This window comes from Aptenodytes patagonicus, chromosome 4 (assembly GCF_965638725.1).
Source record: "Aptenodytes patagonicus chromosome 4, bAptPat1.pri.cur, whole genome shotgun sequence".
NCBI classification, from domain to species: Eukaryota; Metazoa; Chordata; class Aves; order Sphenisciformes; family Spheniscidae; genus Aptenodytes; species Aptenodytes patagonicus.
In genome coordinates, this window is record NC_134952.1 from 10,336,309 (window position 1) to 10,354,319 (window position 18,011).

Genomic DNA, 18,011 nt, shown 5'->3' on the forward strand with positions numbered 1-18,011 from the left:
TGTTAAAGGCTCTGAGGTGCTTTTTCAAGATAGAGAGAAAGACGGCGTATATCTTGATCAAATTCAGATTGGCTACTCATATTCTGCCAGTTGCTTAAGAAGACAAGCCAAAGAAGAGATCCTCTTTGAGGAACGCTGAAGCTTACCTAAACAAAATACTGCCAAATTATAATGGGAAAAATGGTTTTGTTCAGAACTATTCCTTAAACTTTTAAAAAGGGAAAGCATTTCTGGAGTGAGATGAGAGGATCCTTGGGAGAAAAACTAAAATCTTGGGAGCAAACACTTTTCAACCCCTCACTTTCAATGGGAGAAAAAGGACAGGGGTGCTTGCAAAGAATGACTTTTTTTCAAAAACAGTCCTATTATTTGAGCTAAAGCTCTTAAATATTACAGTTTAATTCTTCAAAATTTTTGTCTAATAATGTATTTTGAGTTAGCTTAATTTAATGTGCTTATTGGCTACTTGCTGTTGGTCCTTAATGCTGTGTTAACTATATTAATGTATCTCAAGGCTGTTCACAGTGTTTTCCAACTTCTAGTTCAGAAACACTGTTTTGCTGTTTGATGGTTTTGCTATTTTTTCTAAGACAGAAAATTAAACGCTAAAGATACAGATGATCAGTTTTCACTTGGAAAACAAAAGGGAAGATTCTCTGTGAATGTGAGTGAAGAAGCAGGTACCTCCTTGTTGAGAAACAGACCCAGGAGAGGTACCTTTGGGTGTGCAGTTTGGCTTCAGTATTGATTGCTACTGGTTAATTATTTAAAAGATAACGTCTGCTTTCCTAGAAGTGATTTTATGTCAGTAAAGTTAAGAGTAGGAGGCTCTGCATACAATGAAATAAAATTTCAGTCATAGTTGTGAATCTCTCTCTCTCTCTCTCTCCTTTTTTTCAGTTCCTTTGTTGGTGGTGGAGCAGGGAAGAAGCTTCTGTTCTAGACTGGGCCGTAAAGGGCTGTAGAAGCTTATATCATGTTGAAGTGAATGTTAAACAAATTTTGCAAAGTAGAAGCTTTTCATATTGTGCTCTGCATCGCTTGTTGATACACGTTCTTTGATTCTGTAAATTTTATTCTTTTTCTTTACGCTCATTTGCTGCAAGTTGACTAAGCTTGGCCTTTCCTGGACTATACTAAGTGTTACTACAGGGATGTTATTCTTGACGGGCATAGACTGTGCCTAGAGCTTTGCTATTTTTATAATTGCAGAACCATTTGGAGGAATGTGGTGTATGATAGGATTGCCTCGGCATCCTTTCCAGTTCAGATAAAAAATGGTTGATTTAATAGAACTCTAAGTTTCAAGAACTTGCCAGACAAAAAAAGTCTAAGGTGACTTAGGAAGTCTAATGTGTGAGGAAGATCCCTTTAAAAGTGGTATTTTTCGGTCTGCAAGGCTTGTTCTCATGGCTTATTTTCCCCAACCTTTTTCTTTCTATCAGTTTCTTTATTTTAGTTTTGTTCTAGGTCTGTTCCACTTCTTCCTTCCTTTCCCTTTGCTCCTCTTCATTCTTCAGTTTTGTTTCCCAAATATTTTCTCAGTGAAACTTACAGAATTAATATGATATTCCCTGTTAAATGGTTCATTCTTTTTCTAAGTTTGTATCCTTCCCTTTGCTTGTGTGCCTGCATGCTCTCAACAGTAGTTAGTGTATGAAGTCCTGGGACTACAGGTAGTTGGCATACAGCTGTTTATATAATGACCAGAAGAGTGCATCTTTTTCTTGTATAATCATTAGACGCTACTCTAACAAAAGTGTTTAAATGGTCACTGCTCACTTTTGAAGTCTTATCTCACTCATTATCATGTGTTCTTCTTTTAGAAAGAAAGAACTTTCAACTACAAAGAAAGATCGAGTGAATCATTGCCTAACAATATGTGAAAACATAGTTGCTCAGTCTTTAAGGTAAGACAGTGTCTTTAATTTATTGCTTTACTATGAATAGCTGCTTTGGAGTGTTAGTTATTTGGAGGCTTCCTGATAATTGCTGATTTTAAATGTTCAACTTCTGTTTAAAGCTGAAATGGCACAATATTTTTTTTTACCAACCCAAAATCTAAGAAGTAATTTTGTTTAAGCCTTGGTAGAGTTGGCATTATCCTTCTACCTCAGACAGAGACACTGAGGCACAGAGGTCAAATACCTTGCCAGACTGTGTAGGAAAGAGCAGGGAAATGATTTCCCAACTCCTAAGGAAGTGCTTTAATCCACTGAATGTCTTCTCCTCGTGTATAATATATTTGTAGTTGGATTCTGAAACCCTCTCAAAAATAGCATTGCTGTTCGCTTTTCATAGTGCACATTGTAATTTTCTAATGTTTGTTTATTTAGAAATTCTCCAGAATTTCAGAAACTGCTGGGGATTGCTATGGAACTCTTTCTCCTCTGCAGTGAGGATGCAGAATCTGATGTCCGGATGGTTGCTGATGAATGCCTTAATAAAGTTATTAAAGTAAGAACTTTCATATACTGTACTACCAGATTTTACCTCTTCTTGATGCAGTGTCCTGTATGAATTCACACTGATGTTCTTTTAGTTGCTTTTCTCATTGTTGATAATAGCTCATAATGTAAGAGGTTAAGTAAACTTCTTTACTAAATTCTGTATGTGCTCTTAGGAGAGCTTTCTATGCCCAGATCAAGATACTTAACTTGTCTTTTGTCATTCATCATTCTAATCTATTCTTTTCTTCAGTTGTTCAGTAACTTTGTTCTCTTCAAGTTAACCGAAACAAGAACGTGGGCTTTTCTAAAATCATCTTGTTGTATGGGAGGAATACACTATTATTGTTCTGTAAACTTAAAGATGCTTAACGTGAGGAAAGGTAAAAATATTATTAAAAAGCTGACTGAAAGATGTAGTGGCTTTTCATTCCGGACTAGTAGTATGCTGTCTCTCAGGTAGTGTGATTTGCTGAGACTTGGAGGAGGAGCTTTTAGGCAATAATTAGGATAAACATGGTGTTCTGGAGATTATTACACTACTGTGATCCAGAATGAAGGGCTTGTTGGAGAACAGCAGGTGGGCGTTTGTATGAGGTCAGGCAAGGTCTAAATCTTGATTCAAAGTACCTTAAAATGAACCTCTTGAGTAATTGCTGTGAGCTGCTGCTTCCAGGACAGGTTTATCTTCACCTGCCCTTTCTTTTTTTTTTTTCCTGTTTTCTGAAATACTTGACCTTTGAGTCAATGTAATGTACCTGCATAATTAATCTAGTTGATGCAAAGTTTAAGTGCTTTAGAAATATGCAAATAATAATTTTTTTTAGCATGAAGGGATGTGTAGAAGCAAGCAAACAAAACATCCCTATTTCTGTAGGGATTTCTCTCAGTTAAGTTCTATTTGTTCGGTAGATATTAAACAATAAATGAATATCAAATAAAACAATAAATAATTATCAAGTGATTTAAGTTTTGGGCGTTGAGCTTGTGGCTGAAAGTTGTATGGAGAAAGCTTACTGATTATGTAGTGTATTCCATAATGATAGGGAATGAGGAAGTGCAAGTGTCTTTTGCTTTTTTTGCTTTGCCCTGTAGCACTTTGCTCTCTTCATTCTGATTTAAAATTGCAGGAGTTTAGCACTCTGAAATGCATACACCAAAAGGTAAGTTAATTTGCTTTAAAAGATGCTCTGAAACAGTTCTAAAGAATGCAAACTTCCTTCTTTACACCAAACTCTTCTGTAGGCTTGGTATAAAATTGACCTCTTTAATTCACCGATCTAGTTAATATTGTTGTTTTCTGGCATGTTTCAAGGTAACTTGAAAAACTTTAATTTTTTTTCAAATCTTCGTATGGTACTTCATTTTGTTTTAAAGATTAAAGTGACTTTAAATGATGGAGCCTTCTATCAGTCATTAAGCTTGCCAGTTGGTCACAGCTATGAAATGGTAATGGTTGTGATATTCCAACCACATGGATGTATCGGACTGTTACCAAAGCTGGTCACAGTTTGTATTCTGTTTCTATATTTTATGCTGTCTGGAAGCAACTTAGTCTTTAGGCAGATGCTCTCTCGTGTATAAATGCAGAGACAAAAAGATGTGCAGTTTTATTTTTGGTTGTGCAAGTTAGCAGTGATGCTTGTGATGAGTGGAACAGAGGCGTCGGGCCCCTAAGCTTGCATATTAGTCAATGTTCAGCTGTTTTTAGTACCTCAGGCATTTTAGAGACTAATTCTGTTGCTAGAAAGATGCTTTATATTTTCTCTCTTTAAATATAAGAATATAGATGTAGGCATTACTTGTGTGTCTGTCTGGAGTTTACGCTCAGTATTAAAATGCTAACACTTCTGTGTGGACAAGGCTGTAAATTGAAACAGCAAATAAGTTTATCTAAACACTCTGTAGGTCATCTTTAATTATCACTACACTTACCTGTCAGAACCTCACAGACAGCATAAATGGCTCAAAGTTTAAACAGCTTTGGTGATACCTTTATTTAAAAGAAAAAATACGAAGTTCGGTGTTACCAGATTTCTGCGGGTAAGGTGTTACTGAAGCTGTCTTGTTTCTGAAGCTGATGTATGATGTAGTATTCTCTGTGCTAATGATATGGTGGGACTGTTCGTGCAGATTGGAGTACAGTTGGTCTCAGTAATTGGGATTTATTATTTGTAGTAATTTAGGGTTGACTATACTTGTAACTTTTTCTGATTGGGATGACTTTTTAGATTCTAGCCTGCTAAAAATACAGGTAGACACTAGTAGAAAGAGTTAATCCAGTTGTGTGTGTTGTAAGGACAACTTATCCTTGAAGCTAAAATAGTAGCTGGTGCCTTTTTGTGTTGCTTGATATCCTTATATACAGGGGCAGTGAACTTCCCATGAAAATTAAGTTGTGTGAAGTAAGTGAGATTTATCCCTACCTACTGTCATCTAGGCACCTGCAGTTAATAGTTGGGGTGCTTATGACAATATAAAGATACAAGCCAGGTAAGATTTTTCTGGGGAAGGTAATACCATTTTATTATAATGCCTGGTATAATTGGGGGGAATGAAGTTTTGGGGCATACAATTTTAGGCTAGGGGAATCATGCTCTGGAGGAGCCACAGGCACTTCGCTGACTATGCTTAAGCGGTTGTGGCCTCTACATCAGCATGTTCTGTGTAAGAGTAATCCTGTGAAGATGTGAGCTTAATGGTTGGTAGTCAAAAAGGCAGATAGAAAGTTAGAAATTATTAAGTTATTGGACAAGGAATAAAGAATAAAATACTAAACACTATAGCACTGTATAAATACGTAATATAGGCACTTGCACATTGTGTTAAGCTCTCATTTCATCTGAGGAAGTGGTGGTGGAAGTGTTCATAAATAGTAGTATGCACTAGGAAAAAAATGGAAGAGAGAGTAATCGTATGTATACAAAATATTCCGTAGGAAGATATTATATATAGCGGAACTATTTTCATATTTTTTCTTCTCTGCCATTTTAAAGATGGAGGGAGAATGATCAAGTTAAGGTGAACAGAAAATTACTACTTCTCAGTGCTTACTTTCATTTCATGTACCCTAGTTCTTAGCCAGGCTGCAGGTTCAAACTACAATGTATGCTCTGTCGCACTATGCTTGATTAGATCCTGGGATGCGATACTTCTGGTGTCCAGAACACCTTGTAATAAATGTATGCCAAAAATAGGCTAATTCATGAAAGAAGGGTTTTTCAAGGGCTGTTAAAGGTAATGGTACAAATACAGCCTCAGTTTGAGAAAGAGTAGGAGGCTACTTGACGGTGGGGATGTATAGCAGGGAATACCTGTCGCTGCTTGTGAATACTACTTTTGTGTTTTAATATTCTATTCATGAGTACCTATTCCTGGCGATTGCCAAAAAGCATGTTAGGTTGGCTCTGCTTGTAGTCTGATCCCATATGGCCTTTTTTAGGTAGAATGGGTAAAGCAGTCAATATTAACTGCAAATAACTGTTAGAGTTTGTGGAATTTGTCCACATTTGTTTTGTGTTTGTGTGAAAGATAAAGGTGTCTCTTTTCAGTATTTAGCACTTTCCTGATTATAGATCAAATATGGGGGCAGTTAGATAGTTCTGTACCATTTTTGAAGCTGTTTTATTGCAAGTGTAACTTATTCCTGTAAAGTGCCTCCCCTCTAACACAGTACATTCTCAATGCGTTTTATTGCAGGCTTTGATGGATTCCAATCTTCCTAGGTTACAATTAGAACTGTATAAAGAGATTAAAAAGGTGAGCTTCTTACTTTCATGTCCTTTTGAAATATGGTATTTAGTAAGTGTTTTAGTATATTGGAATGTGGCATTAGTGTAAATAAATAGCATACGTCTTTTAAGATCAAGGTCAAGGCTTCACTTTGGAAGGATCTGTGACTGTTTAATGTATTATTCTACCCGTTCCTCACTGTTGGTCCCATTGTTTAGATTTAACCACTCCTGAAAGCTTATCTGGCAGAAAATGTGTGAGCATTTGGTGTGAACAGCAGTCTGAGTTAACCTTAGTGACTCTGCACCCGAATGAATAAGACGCATTCATCATGTTTGCTCCACTGACTGAGCTGGAAAGAATAACTTCAAGCGAAAGGGTGGTGAATAGTAGGTGGAGGACAGTGACGTTCTTAATTTGACATAAGTTCTTGGAGGAGTCATTTGATCAAGACCTGAACTGACCTGATACAAGTTTTAACTACTTTGTTTTGTGAATGTGATGTGTAGTTACAGCTTCTATAAGAAGCATAGGTAAAAATGCTGAAGCATCTCTCTTTGCACCAAAAGTCACAATTTAATTATGTCCATGGGAAGAATTTTAGTAATAGCCTTTTTTAAGTGTATAACTACAAAAGAAAAATGCTGTCTTCAGGACAGTATCACTGAAATCATGTCTCTTGCATCTGTAAACATACAGCAAGGCTGGTATAGAGAGAAAATAGTAGGTGTTATTTGTCAGACAGTAATGCTATTGCTTTTTGTTACATTTCTTTGGGAATGATAGGACTCTAGAAAATAAAATAAATAACAAAAGCAATGTGGATAGCTTTTCTGTCAGATGTGGACTACTTGTAGGCCCTGTATGAATATCTTACTGTATTGTTGTACCTTAATGTCATGCAAAATTTTTGAGCGTATAGAAATGGATGTCTAGCTAACTAATAAAAAACAGCCAACATAAACAAAAATCGCTCTGAAGTTTCTGCACGTTATGACCAGGTGCAGGGGGAAATATTTTGTTCAGGTGGCATGTGCTTCTTGAATAGTTGCTCTCAAATTCATGGCAGAGGCAAGAGAGAGGTAGCAGGCATAACAGAAGCACCCAGCAGACTGAATTTTGTTTGTGCATCAGTTGGATCACTTTAGGACCCATGTCAGAATCTGTTTGGCTCTGAACCTGAAAAATGCACATTTTGTAATTCAGATGCAAGGTTTTTTACTTGTCATGTTAACAAGACTGTGAGCCTTTGATATACTAGCTAAAGAAAATAAGAAAGAAATGACAGTTTCTAAACATCTCAGCTCTGTCTTCAGAGGGACTTGATTTGACAAGCATTTTGGTTAGGTTCGAACTACATTAGGTACACAATTTCTCCTAGACATCTATTGACTTCCATAGTTTTCTGTATTTCCAACAATACTGAGGAGCTTTACTACATCCTTAGACACTGGGTCTAAAGGCATTCTGGCTCAAGTCAGGTGCACAGCTGAAGGTGTCAATACAGACAAATAGATGTTAAACTTCAGCATGTAAGCCATTATGAAGTGATACAGATCAATACGTGGATTTTTTGGTGCACTAAGGAGCTAAACATTATTTATTTGCATATCTCCACCACTGTCAATTTTATGCTGTATTTGTATCTCTGCAAGTGTTCCAGTGATTTTTTAGACTCTCATATATCATCAGTGTTTCTTTGTTGGTTGATGACTTTCTCTGTGGTATTTTAAGCTGATTTCAGCAGAGTGGAGATCTCTGACACTTCCTCTTCTTTCTTGGTGTTCCTCATTATTCATTTTGGGTCACTCGGAAAATTCCAAATACCAGCTAGAAAAATAAAGGCCGTCATGGAGCTGACTTGACTTCCTTCTGGCTAAAGGAAATTTATGGCTTCCAGACACCTTATATTTTTTTCTGTTTAAGTAAAATGGTATAAAACTGTATGCTATTGTATAGTATAGGTATGTTTTAGGCAATAGTTCTGCTTGATGAAATGTAACAACTATACACTCTGTCTAGAATGGTGCTTCCAGAAGCCTACGTGCTGCACTCTGGCGATTTGCTGAGCTTGCCCATCTAGTTCGGCCTCAAAAATGCAGGTAAATGCATCCTAGTAATGAACTTTCCAAAGAACATTTAACAAAATATAGATGTTAACAAAATGTTACTGTTCTCAAGTTTTAGATACATAATTGGGAGATTGGAAGAATTCCTATCACACTATTCTCTCTGAAGTAGCTTTATTTGATTAGCTGGTTTTCTTTTAGCAGAGTTTTAGTTCTGTGCTGTACATGACTCGGGGGAAAAACTTGTGAAGACAATGACTTGTATTTTTTAAGTGTATTCTTCTCTTTAGTTCTATCTTAATGTCTGCAAATTGTGTTCAGAAGACTATTGTCTTTTTTTTCTACATTCTATGTAGCTAACAGGTACATTTTTTTTTATGATTTAGTAATACCACAGAATTTGAGTATGAATTAAAAATGTTTAGATGGTTACAGTTGTTCTGGTCTCAAATTAGTTTTCCTCCTTTGTCATACTTAGGCCATACTTAGTGAACCTTTTGCCCTGTCTAACACGAATAAGTAAGAGACCCGAAGAATCGGTACAAGAGACACTAGCTGCGGCAATACCAAAAATCATGGCAGCGTTTGGCAATTTTGCAAACGACAATGAGATTAAGGTATCTTTCTTTAACCTATTAGTGCTCCCTGTTATATCTCAAAGCATAGTAAGCTATCAGCATTATCAATCGGATGTTACAGAAAGCAGTGTCACAGCTGCATGTCTGAATTAAGGCAAAAGTTGCCCTTGCTTGAGGTATGTTAAGTAATGCTTTGAATGAAAAATACATTTACTGACTTAATTCACTTCTGTCTCCTTTTCTTTCTCATAAGAAGTTAAGTAAGATATCTTTTGGTTTTAGGTTTTATTGAAGGCTTTCATAGCTAATCTTAAATCCAGTTCCCCTACTATCCGTCGAACAGCAGCAGGATCAGCAGTAAGCATCTGTCAACATTCACGAAGAATGCAGTATTTTTATGCCTGGTTATTGAATGTACTTTTAGGTAAGATTCAGGAAAAAAATTAAATTTGCTTCAGGTATAAGTAACATGAAATTTTCTTCCATGTAAGACACTTTTCATATGTGAGAGGTTTTCAGGCAAAGCAAGGATGCTTAGACTACCAGTTATGCTGCTAATGCTTTCTCTTTTATTAAGTTAGATGAAGATACGACTAAAGCTATTTGTATCTCTGTGTGTGATGCAGTGCTAATTCACTAATGTTGAAAAGAAACATCCAAAGCTAGGGAAGCAATTAGCCTGTTGGAAAATGAGGAGATCTAGGGATTTTGGAAGAACTTGCTCAGGAGTCTGTGAAGACTTGCATTGTTCAGCAGCTTGGTTGTTAGTGCAGTAGGTCTGAGGTGGAGGATATGACTGCTATTCTCTGGTTTGTGAATGCATACACTGTAACCTTTTTTTAGAAGTACCACCATGTAGATTCTTTGTTGAAAACCTAAGTTAGACCAGAAATGGGTTTTTTTTTATTTGAAAGCACACAACTTTGCATCAGGTATTGCTTCCATATTTCTTCATGCAGACTTCCCAGCTGGTCTTTGGGGTGTTTTACAACTCATGGTGAGATGCTTGTCTGAACTGTAGTGGAAACTTTTGCCTCAGTTTTGTTACTGACGAGGGGTTCTTTACTATGCAGACTATATTGCAAAAGGAGAGGTAAGGAAGACCAACAGATAGATAAAGCATTATCCTGTTAGCCTTGCTGCTTTTAAGAACGGGTGAAAAATTCAAATGCCACGTAGTGACTTTCCTCACTCTGTATGACTTGAAAATGATGTACTTCTGTGCACACATTGTTCTTTTGTGCCTCAAAGGTGGTGTTTTATAATGTCCTGGCAATGGTGCTGAATTCGGACAGGAGCACTAATAGGAACACCATGAATTGATTCTGATCCCCTCGGCCCCCCTGCATAGAACGCTGTGTTTTCTTACATAATATACTTGTTCTTAATATGTTTTGGGTTTGACTCTGTGATTAGCAGGTAGGTATATGGAACAAGGTTCCCAATACTTGAGGGAGGAGGCAAAAGTGTAGATGTCATTCATTAGGACAGTAGCACATGTGTGAGGGGGATTATGTTTGGCCTTAATTAAGCTGCCAAGTGGAGAGAGGAGGCAGGTGAGGGGAGCAAGAGAGTCTAGATCACTTGGTGAAAGCATCAGGTATTATGAAAAAGAATTTTTTTTCTTTTTATTGAGCGAAAAGAGGTAGGGAACAGGAAAGGTGAGACAGGGTCCTCTGATTCTCCCACATGGCTTAAATCATTGTCAGGAATATTAAATAATGCATATTTTCAAATGTTTCTACATTTAGAAAGCATTCTTAAACAAAACCTAGCAGCAACTTTTCTTTTTTTAAAGAAGCTGTTCTATGGACTGCATGAAATAACATTCGTGTTGAAACTAACTACTGTCAATAAGTGATTTGGCTGCTGCTTTTCTACCCCCAGGCTTGTTGGTTCCTGTAGAAGATGATCATCCTACTCTTTTAATTCTGGGTGTTTTACTTACACTAAGGTATCTTATACCTTTATTGCAACAACAAGTAAAGGATACCAGTCTGAAAGGCAGTTTTGGTGTAACAAGAAAAGAAACAGAGATTTCACCTTCACCAGAACAACTTATACAGGTAAAATAAACCTGTTAAAAAAAAAAAAAAAAACAACAACCAAACAAAAAAAAAACCCAAAAAAAAACATTAACCCGAAGAGTACTAATTGGAAGGGAAAGAAATAAATCTTGCATATAGTATGATACAGCACTAGCTTGATGTTGAACATTCTGAATTCTTTTCTCAAATTCCTATTCACCTTGGTAAATGATAGTTGGTCCGGTGACTGGAATTATTGATAAATAATGTTAATAACCAGAAATCCCAGGAAAATTCATCAGCAGTACTTGTTAGGTGTTCCCAAAGGAGCTAAAGAACTTCATAATCATTATGGTGTTCTTTTATAGAAGGAGGAATCACATCAATAACAGAATAAATAAACAGAAACACCAGAATTCTACCAAAAAGGCAGTTGAATGGCAGCAATTAGTTGACATTTTCCCCTTGGAAGACAGTGGTGAAGATTAGATATAGCAAATGTCAGTTACTTTTAATGATCGCTGAAATTTAATGTGGTATATGAGAAGAAATATAGTATATTGTGTCTTCATAGAGACTTACTCCAGTACTTTGTTGGGTTTTAGGTTTATGAATTGACTCTGCATTACACCCAGCATCAGGACCATAATGTTGTGACTGGAGCTTTAGAATTATTACAACAACTCTTTAGAACGCCACCACCTGAACTTCTCCATGCCCTGACCGCTTCAGGGGGCATTGCACAGGTCAGTGTATCCAAAGATGAATCTGCCAGCAGGATCCGCAGTGGGAGCATAGTGGAACTTATAGGTAAGCTATGTTTTTGGTAATTCGAGTAAAAGGAGATGAACATACATCACCAACTCTATTTCTCAGTGTTAGCCAAAAGTATGAAGGGTAAATGAAATGTGTAAAGTTAGTATGACTTTCCTGCCCTCCCCACCCCGGTACAGTAAAAGTTTTTTCCCCTCCTTTCTTTAAGTGGGTATACCTTCATGGAATAGTGACAAACTCAGAGTATTTTTTTTTTTTACAGTTTGTGTTGATAGGTTTTTTGGTTACGCAGAGCAAGTTAACTGTGGTGACAGATTTTTTTTTTCTCCCCCCACAAAATTAATGTTCTTCTCACCAAGCATCTGACAACTGTGATTCATAAGAAGCTGATCTAATCAGAATTTATATTAACTGTTAGCTCCTTGCTGAATACCAAAACCAGCATGAAATTAAAGCATGACTTAAGTTTTTCCATAACTTTTAAAATTGGCTATCAGTGTTCTTGTCTGTGAAGTGCATGTTCTTAAAATTGTCTCTTAACTGCTGCTTACCTGTTTTAAAAGAATCAATCTCTGATTGGATTTCCATAAGGACTTCTGTATTGAACTAACGGATCATTCTAATATTGCTGCTGTTAGAAGGTAATTCATTAGCCGGAAACAATTATAGCAGTGAAATTTAGAGCATATCTTTTTAAAGGCAAACTTTGCACAAGTGGCATAGAAAAATAAAAATCATTTGAAGGCAAATAATCCAAAAAACTTGGACTTCAAAAGCAACAAGTTTGCTATTTCTTCCTGGCTTTGGGCTTTTTTTTCTTCCCATTTGTGGCTATTAGAATTCCTTCATGGTTTCAGCAGCTCTGTCTCTGCCCTGATGTGTTACTTTCTGTGATTTGCAGCTGGAGGGGGGTCTTCATGCAGCCCTGTTCTTGCGAGAAAGCATAAAGGTGATTATTTTCAAAAACAAATCTTTAATTGCGTTCCTCTTTGATTTTTTGTTTTTTTTCTTCCCTCTCCCTACTTCATTGTCTTGCTGAACTTCAGTCTTCATTCACAATTGCCTTTGTTATCAGCTGAGCTTAATCACTGTAAATCTTAAAAGAACTCTGATGTGGTTTCTGATATTGCAATCAACATATTCTAAAATTATTCAAAGCAGTATAATTCTTATTTTTGCTATAGTTCACTGGCAAAATTATGGTGATGAATATTGATGCAATTTTTACTTTTAAACAGCATATCTAAAAATAATCTCTCGGAACAGGGCATTCTTCCTTTTGATGGTAATACTTAACCTTTAATGAAACTCACAAAATAGTTAACCTTCCTGGGTTTGTTAGGCCTGGGTTTTTTGTTCTTCTTTCACTAATGCATGTGTATGTTTGCATGCTTTGATATGATGCTTTTTTATTTCTTTTTCTGTTCTTGACGATTAATGCTATTCATTTTGTCTTACTGTGTATATTTTCATTTCTTCAATAGGTAATTCATTTAGCAGGATTTTAAATAATACAATTTGCTCTGAAATATTCTTTTCCCAGTTTGTGCATGGAAGTACTTCATACCTAGTTATATGTTTACACTTTGCTTAAAACCAGTCATATATCGGTACTAGAATCACTCTAGATACAGCTGTGTAACAGTTTCATGTCCTGTTTTAGGTGAGCAAAATCTTGCTACTGCAGTGGAACTATGTGTGAGTGCAGTGCAGTCAGTGCAAGCATAGTAAGCAGAGAGGTGTGCAATACTGAAAAGAAAAAACTTCAAGGAAAAATAGTTTAAGACTAAGATTATACAAACTTTAAGGACCATTATAGCAACTAGCCTACACTTTTTCCAGATATGTTGTTGTGGTTTAACCCCAGTTGGCAACTAAACACCACACAGCGGTTCATTCACCCTTCCCCCCGATGGAATGGGAGAGAGAATTGGGAGAGCAAAAGTAAGAAAACTTGTGGGCTGAGAACAGTGTAATACTTGAAGTAATAGAATAATAATAAATTGTATGGAAAGTAAAACAAGAAGAGAGAGAGAAACAAAAAAAAAGGGGGGGGGGGGCAGAGAACCAAAAAAAACAAGTGATGTGACTGCTCACCACCTGCTGACTGATGCCCAGCCAGTCCCTGAGCAGCAGTCACTGCCCCCTGGCCAACGCCCCCCAGCTTATATACTGAGCATGACGTCACACGGTATGGAATGTCCCTTTGGCCAGTTTGGGTCAGCTGTCCTGGCTGTGCCCCCTCCCAGCTTCTTGTACACCCCTCTCACTGGCAGAGTATGGGAAGCTGAAAAGTCCTTGACTTAGTATAAACACTGCTTAGCCACAACTAAAACATCAGTGTGTTATCAACATTGTTCTCATGCTAAATCCAAAATGCAGCACTATGCCAGCTGCTAGGGAGAAAATTAACACTATCCCAGCCGAAACCAGGACATACGCTCTCCCATTTTTGTGTGCAAGAATCTCATAATGCTTAAAGAATATACCTGTATGCTTTAAGAATATACCTAAATGTGAAATAGTGGGTAGAGCTGAATGAAATAGTGCTTATGGATGCTGTGATAATTTCTAGTTTAGAAACAATAGAGTGAAAGAAAGGGTGTCCTGAAAGTAGATATTGCTGCAGCATCCAAAGGTGGGGCAGAATGCAACAATCAGAGTAACAACACATAACACTTTTAAATGAAAAATGGTAAATCATCATTTTGATACTTGGAATTGTTAGTAGTCTTCAGTGTAACTTTGAAGTACTAATAATAGTGTAAATTCAATTAAAGTACTTGTTAAAACACTAACCTTTCCTTCACTCAGTGAGAAAACATGTATGAGTCATCAGTTTCCATTCTCTTTCAAGATCATGGTATGAAGATTTTGTGGTCTAAAAAAAAGGCATAAACAAATTTGAAGAAATCGGTTCATGATTTTGTGTTTTGTACAGGTTTAATTTCAAATTGTGAATTGTTCATTTCCTGCTGCTCTACATTGTAGAAAGGAGGGAAAAATCAAGCCTATTCCCAGTTCCTATTTGAAGTTGTTTTGCAGTCTACTACCATATAGAGTAGTAGGCTTCTGCTGTTGGCTGTGGGTGAAACTTATCTAGCTGTAATACTCCTTTGTGTGTAGGGGTGTAAAGTGAGGCTGATCTACAGAAATCTGTGACCCTAATCTCAGAACTCAGATATTCCATGTCTTTCCAGTCTTACTGCTTCAGACCAACTTTAGTTTTGAGCAGCTGGCCTATGTTGGTTTGTTTATGTTTCAGCTTCAGAAAATTACTTGCAAAAAAGGCTGAAAACTCATTTCAAAATGAAAGCCTATGTTCTGCATCTTAATTGAATTTTTTTCCAAATAGTGGAAAAATGTCCTGCAGCTTGTTTTATGTACTCATTTAAATGTACAAAGCCTAATATGCCTAATAAGTGTTTTTCAGTGTCCTTCCTCTTAAACTTAGTTTTAAAGGTGATCAACTGTGGAAAGCAGAATATCCTGGTTTGTTTCAGTGAAATGGATATAAACGTGAGAAAGAATAGAGAAGAATATACTATCTTTCATGCTTTTTGTTGGGAACTCTTAGCAGGATTTTACTCATTCTTTCGTAGGAGTGTGTAGTTCTCAATTAGTTACTGTCATTTTACATAGAACATACATGGAAATGTCATGGTTTCTTTTCTGCCTTACTTACAGGTTTGAATAGCATAAAACATACTTTTTGGGGGAAGGCAATTCTGCAGTGTTACTGATACGTATGAAAGCAGTTGTGATAGGGAAACTAATACAAAAGTCTGTTAATGCTTTTTTTTACCCCCGGCAACCTTAAATGAGATGCAAAAGAATTCACCTAGAGTTATCAAAACATTGGTATCTTGCATGGTGAATCTTAGACTACCAGTGAAGCTTATTCTAAATGGCAGAACAGGCTTATCTCAAAGCAGTTATTGTGGATCCTTCTGTCTCAGCAAGTGACTTGCAAGATCCAGAAGGATGGGCTCAGTAGCTCCCTCTGCACTCTGTATCCTGTCCCATTTACAGACTTTTCAGTGCAGTTATGTCCTTGGTTCACTCCCAGGCAGCATGCATCTGCAGGTATCTTTCCACTGCCTCTATTTAAAATAAACGTTACTCTGTGAGTAAGAGAACTCTATGATGATTGTGTTAGGTTATAAGTGGTTCCCATTTTTCCTATGGCAAAAGCCTCTCTGAAGTTTTTTGCCTTAGTAGTCCCTGGATCTTAATGGCTGTTGTCCATGGTTGATCAGCCTGTCCCACTTAAGTGGTCTTGTGCTTCTAGCCTGTGCTGCTCTTCCCCCTAGGCATTTTCCATACTGTTATCACTGGAGTTCCAAGCCCCAAACTGCAAGTAGCCTTTGATAGTTTTCATAGCCTTAAGGAGGGAGAGGTTGTTTACTCTATTACTTGTGGTGCTTTAATGTCCTTCTGAGCTGAGGGCAGATATCCAGATGCGAGGTATCCAGTCCTTAGTAACAGGACATACTTGGCAAAATTAGTGGGATCTTAAACATACTCCACAAAAATAAACTAGAATTAATAAGGTCATAAGTAGTTTTCTGAATGTTTACACTGTTAAATAAAATTACTTAACTGTGTGTTTCCTTGTCACTGCTGTCTGTTTCTCTCCTGATTAGATAGTGAGGGACTGGATATTCATTTTCTTCATTCCTTTTTCTTTTCCGTCTGTTGCCTGTCATAGCTTTGAAAAATGATTTGGATAAGCTTTTTAAAAATAGACTTCACATCTGACTGACTTCAACTGTTCAGCATTTCAAGTTGACTGTAGTTTTGGAAAACTGTAAAGGTTTTTCTTCTATCACGTCTCAGGTAAAATACTTCTTGGTGAAGAAGAAGGTTTGGAGGATGATCCTGAAACCCGATCAGATGTCAGCGCTGCATCATTTGCAGGTAGCTGGCTTTCCCTTTAGCAGTGCAATCAACCTGTGTTACTATACATTACAAATCCATTCTTTTATTACTTTATGTAAAATATAGAAGTGATGTGTTATGGTGACTAGGAAGTGGATGGGCACTCAAAAGACATGCTAACAAAACTGAAACCATAAATACTCCTGGGTATAAAACTTACACTTACCTAATGAAGTTGGCTGCATTTTTGTTTTTTAATGGATAGGCTGTCATATTGAGCTACTGGTATAGATGGAATGGCATCTTACAGATGCTTATTTCCCTAACTGTAGTTTAACTGTTCAGTTATACTCTTTCCTTAGCCTAGTTTAGTATGTGGCTTAGTATGTGGTATCCATATCAAGAGTGAAACACAAGTTTAAACACTTGATTGACTCATAAATGTCTGTGTTTTGCAGCTTCTATGAAGGGCGAGATAACCAGTGAACTAGCTTCTTCATCAGGTGTATCGACAGCTGGGTCAGTAGGGAGTTCAGCTGCTGATTCTACCGGACATGATATCATTACTGAGCAGCCACGTTCTCAACATACGTTGCAGTCAGACTCTGTAGACCTGACAAGCTGTGATTTGACAAGTACAGCTGCTGAAGGGGAAGAAGATGATGTGCTTAGTCGAAGCTCCAGTCAGATCAGTGCTGTCCAGTCAGATCCCACTATGGACTTGAATGATGGTACACAGGCTTCCTCACCAATTAGTGATAGCTCTCAGACTACTACAGAAGGTCCAGACTCTGCTGTAACCCCTTCGGACAGTTCTGAAATTGTAAGTGTGCAACGGGCAGAGGGGGGATCCCCTTCTACTGAGGGGCCTGACATATCTCAGAGCTCTTCCATGGAGGGCCCAGACTTGGATTCATCTACTTACTCGTCTTCTACTTTTCCATCCTCAGCTAGTAACAATGGAAAGGTCAGCAGCTCACACCTCTATTGGAGAGCTTGACCTCCTTTTAACACTTCCACTTCAGCAGTAATTAAAAACTACAAAGCTGTAACCAATGTGTTCACGGGGTAGGTCATTTGAAGACGTTAACAGGTTGTCACTCACTGGAAGAATGTCAATATCAAAGTCTTGACATAAATATATCCTCTTAGTAGAATATAATTCATTTTCTATAGGTGTTTTAATTGTTTTGATGCAGGAGGACTAATGGAAGTGTTAAAGGGTGAACAGTCTATTTGGAATGATAGAGGACTACTTTTGAAACCTAATGCTTCACATTGTTTTCTGCCTGTGCTTTTTCACTTGGCAACACAACTCATTTTTTTTCCTTTTTATTCCATCGTAAGGATTTCTCCTATACTGAGCAAATACTGCATGATTTACTAATGTAGCAGTTACATATCTAATAAACACCTGAAATGTGCATACAATATAGCTATTTTAAGAAATTTGTCTGTCTTAGGCAAGTGTATTGTGAGGTTGTAATAAAACCAGCAAAAATA

The 18,011-nt window shown here is 37.1% G+C and overlaps 1 protein-coding gene across 2 annotated transcripts in view; it reads left to right on the plus strand.

Annotated features, from left to right (window-relative positions):
* HTT (huntingtin) overlaps positions 1–18,011 on the plus strand; it is an 87,862-nt gene that overhangs the window by 4,761 nt on the left and 65,090 nt on the right. Inside the window, exons 2-12 of one of the 2 annotated variants that reach the window (XM_076335848.1) lie at positions 1,827–1,910; positions 2,337–2,457; positions 6,147–6,206; positions 8,202–8,281; positions 8,727–8,865; positions 9,109–9,250; positions 10,714–10,892; positions 11,459–11,663; positions 12,529–12,576; positions 16,467–16,547; positions 16,967–17,331. In XM_076335848.1, the coding sequence (XP_076191963.1) occupies positions 1,827–1,910; positions 2,337–2,457; positions 6,147–6,206; positions 8,202–8,281; positions 8,727–8,865; positions 9,109–9,250; positions 10,714–10,892; positions 11,459–11,663; positions 12,529–12,576; positions 16,467–16,547; positions 16,967–17,331 (1,504 nt within the window). The remainder of the gene's footprint in view (positions 1–1,826; positions 1,911–2,336; positions 2,458–6,146; positions 6,207–8,201; positions 8,282–8,726; positions 8,866–9,108; positions 9,251–10,713; positions 10,893–11,458; positions 11,664–12,528; positions 12,577–16,466; positions 16,548–16,966; positions 17,332–18,011) is intronic. The other variant, XM_076335850.1, reaches the window with a different exon arrangement.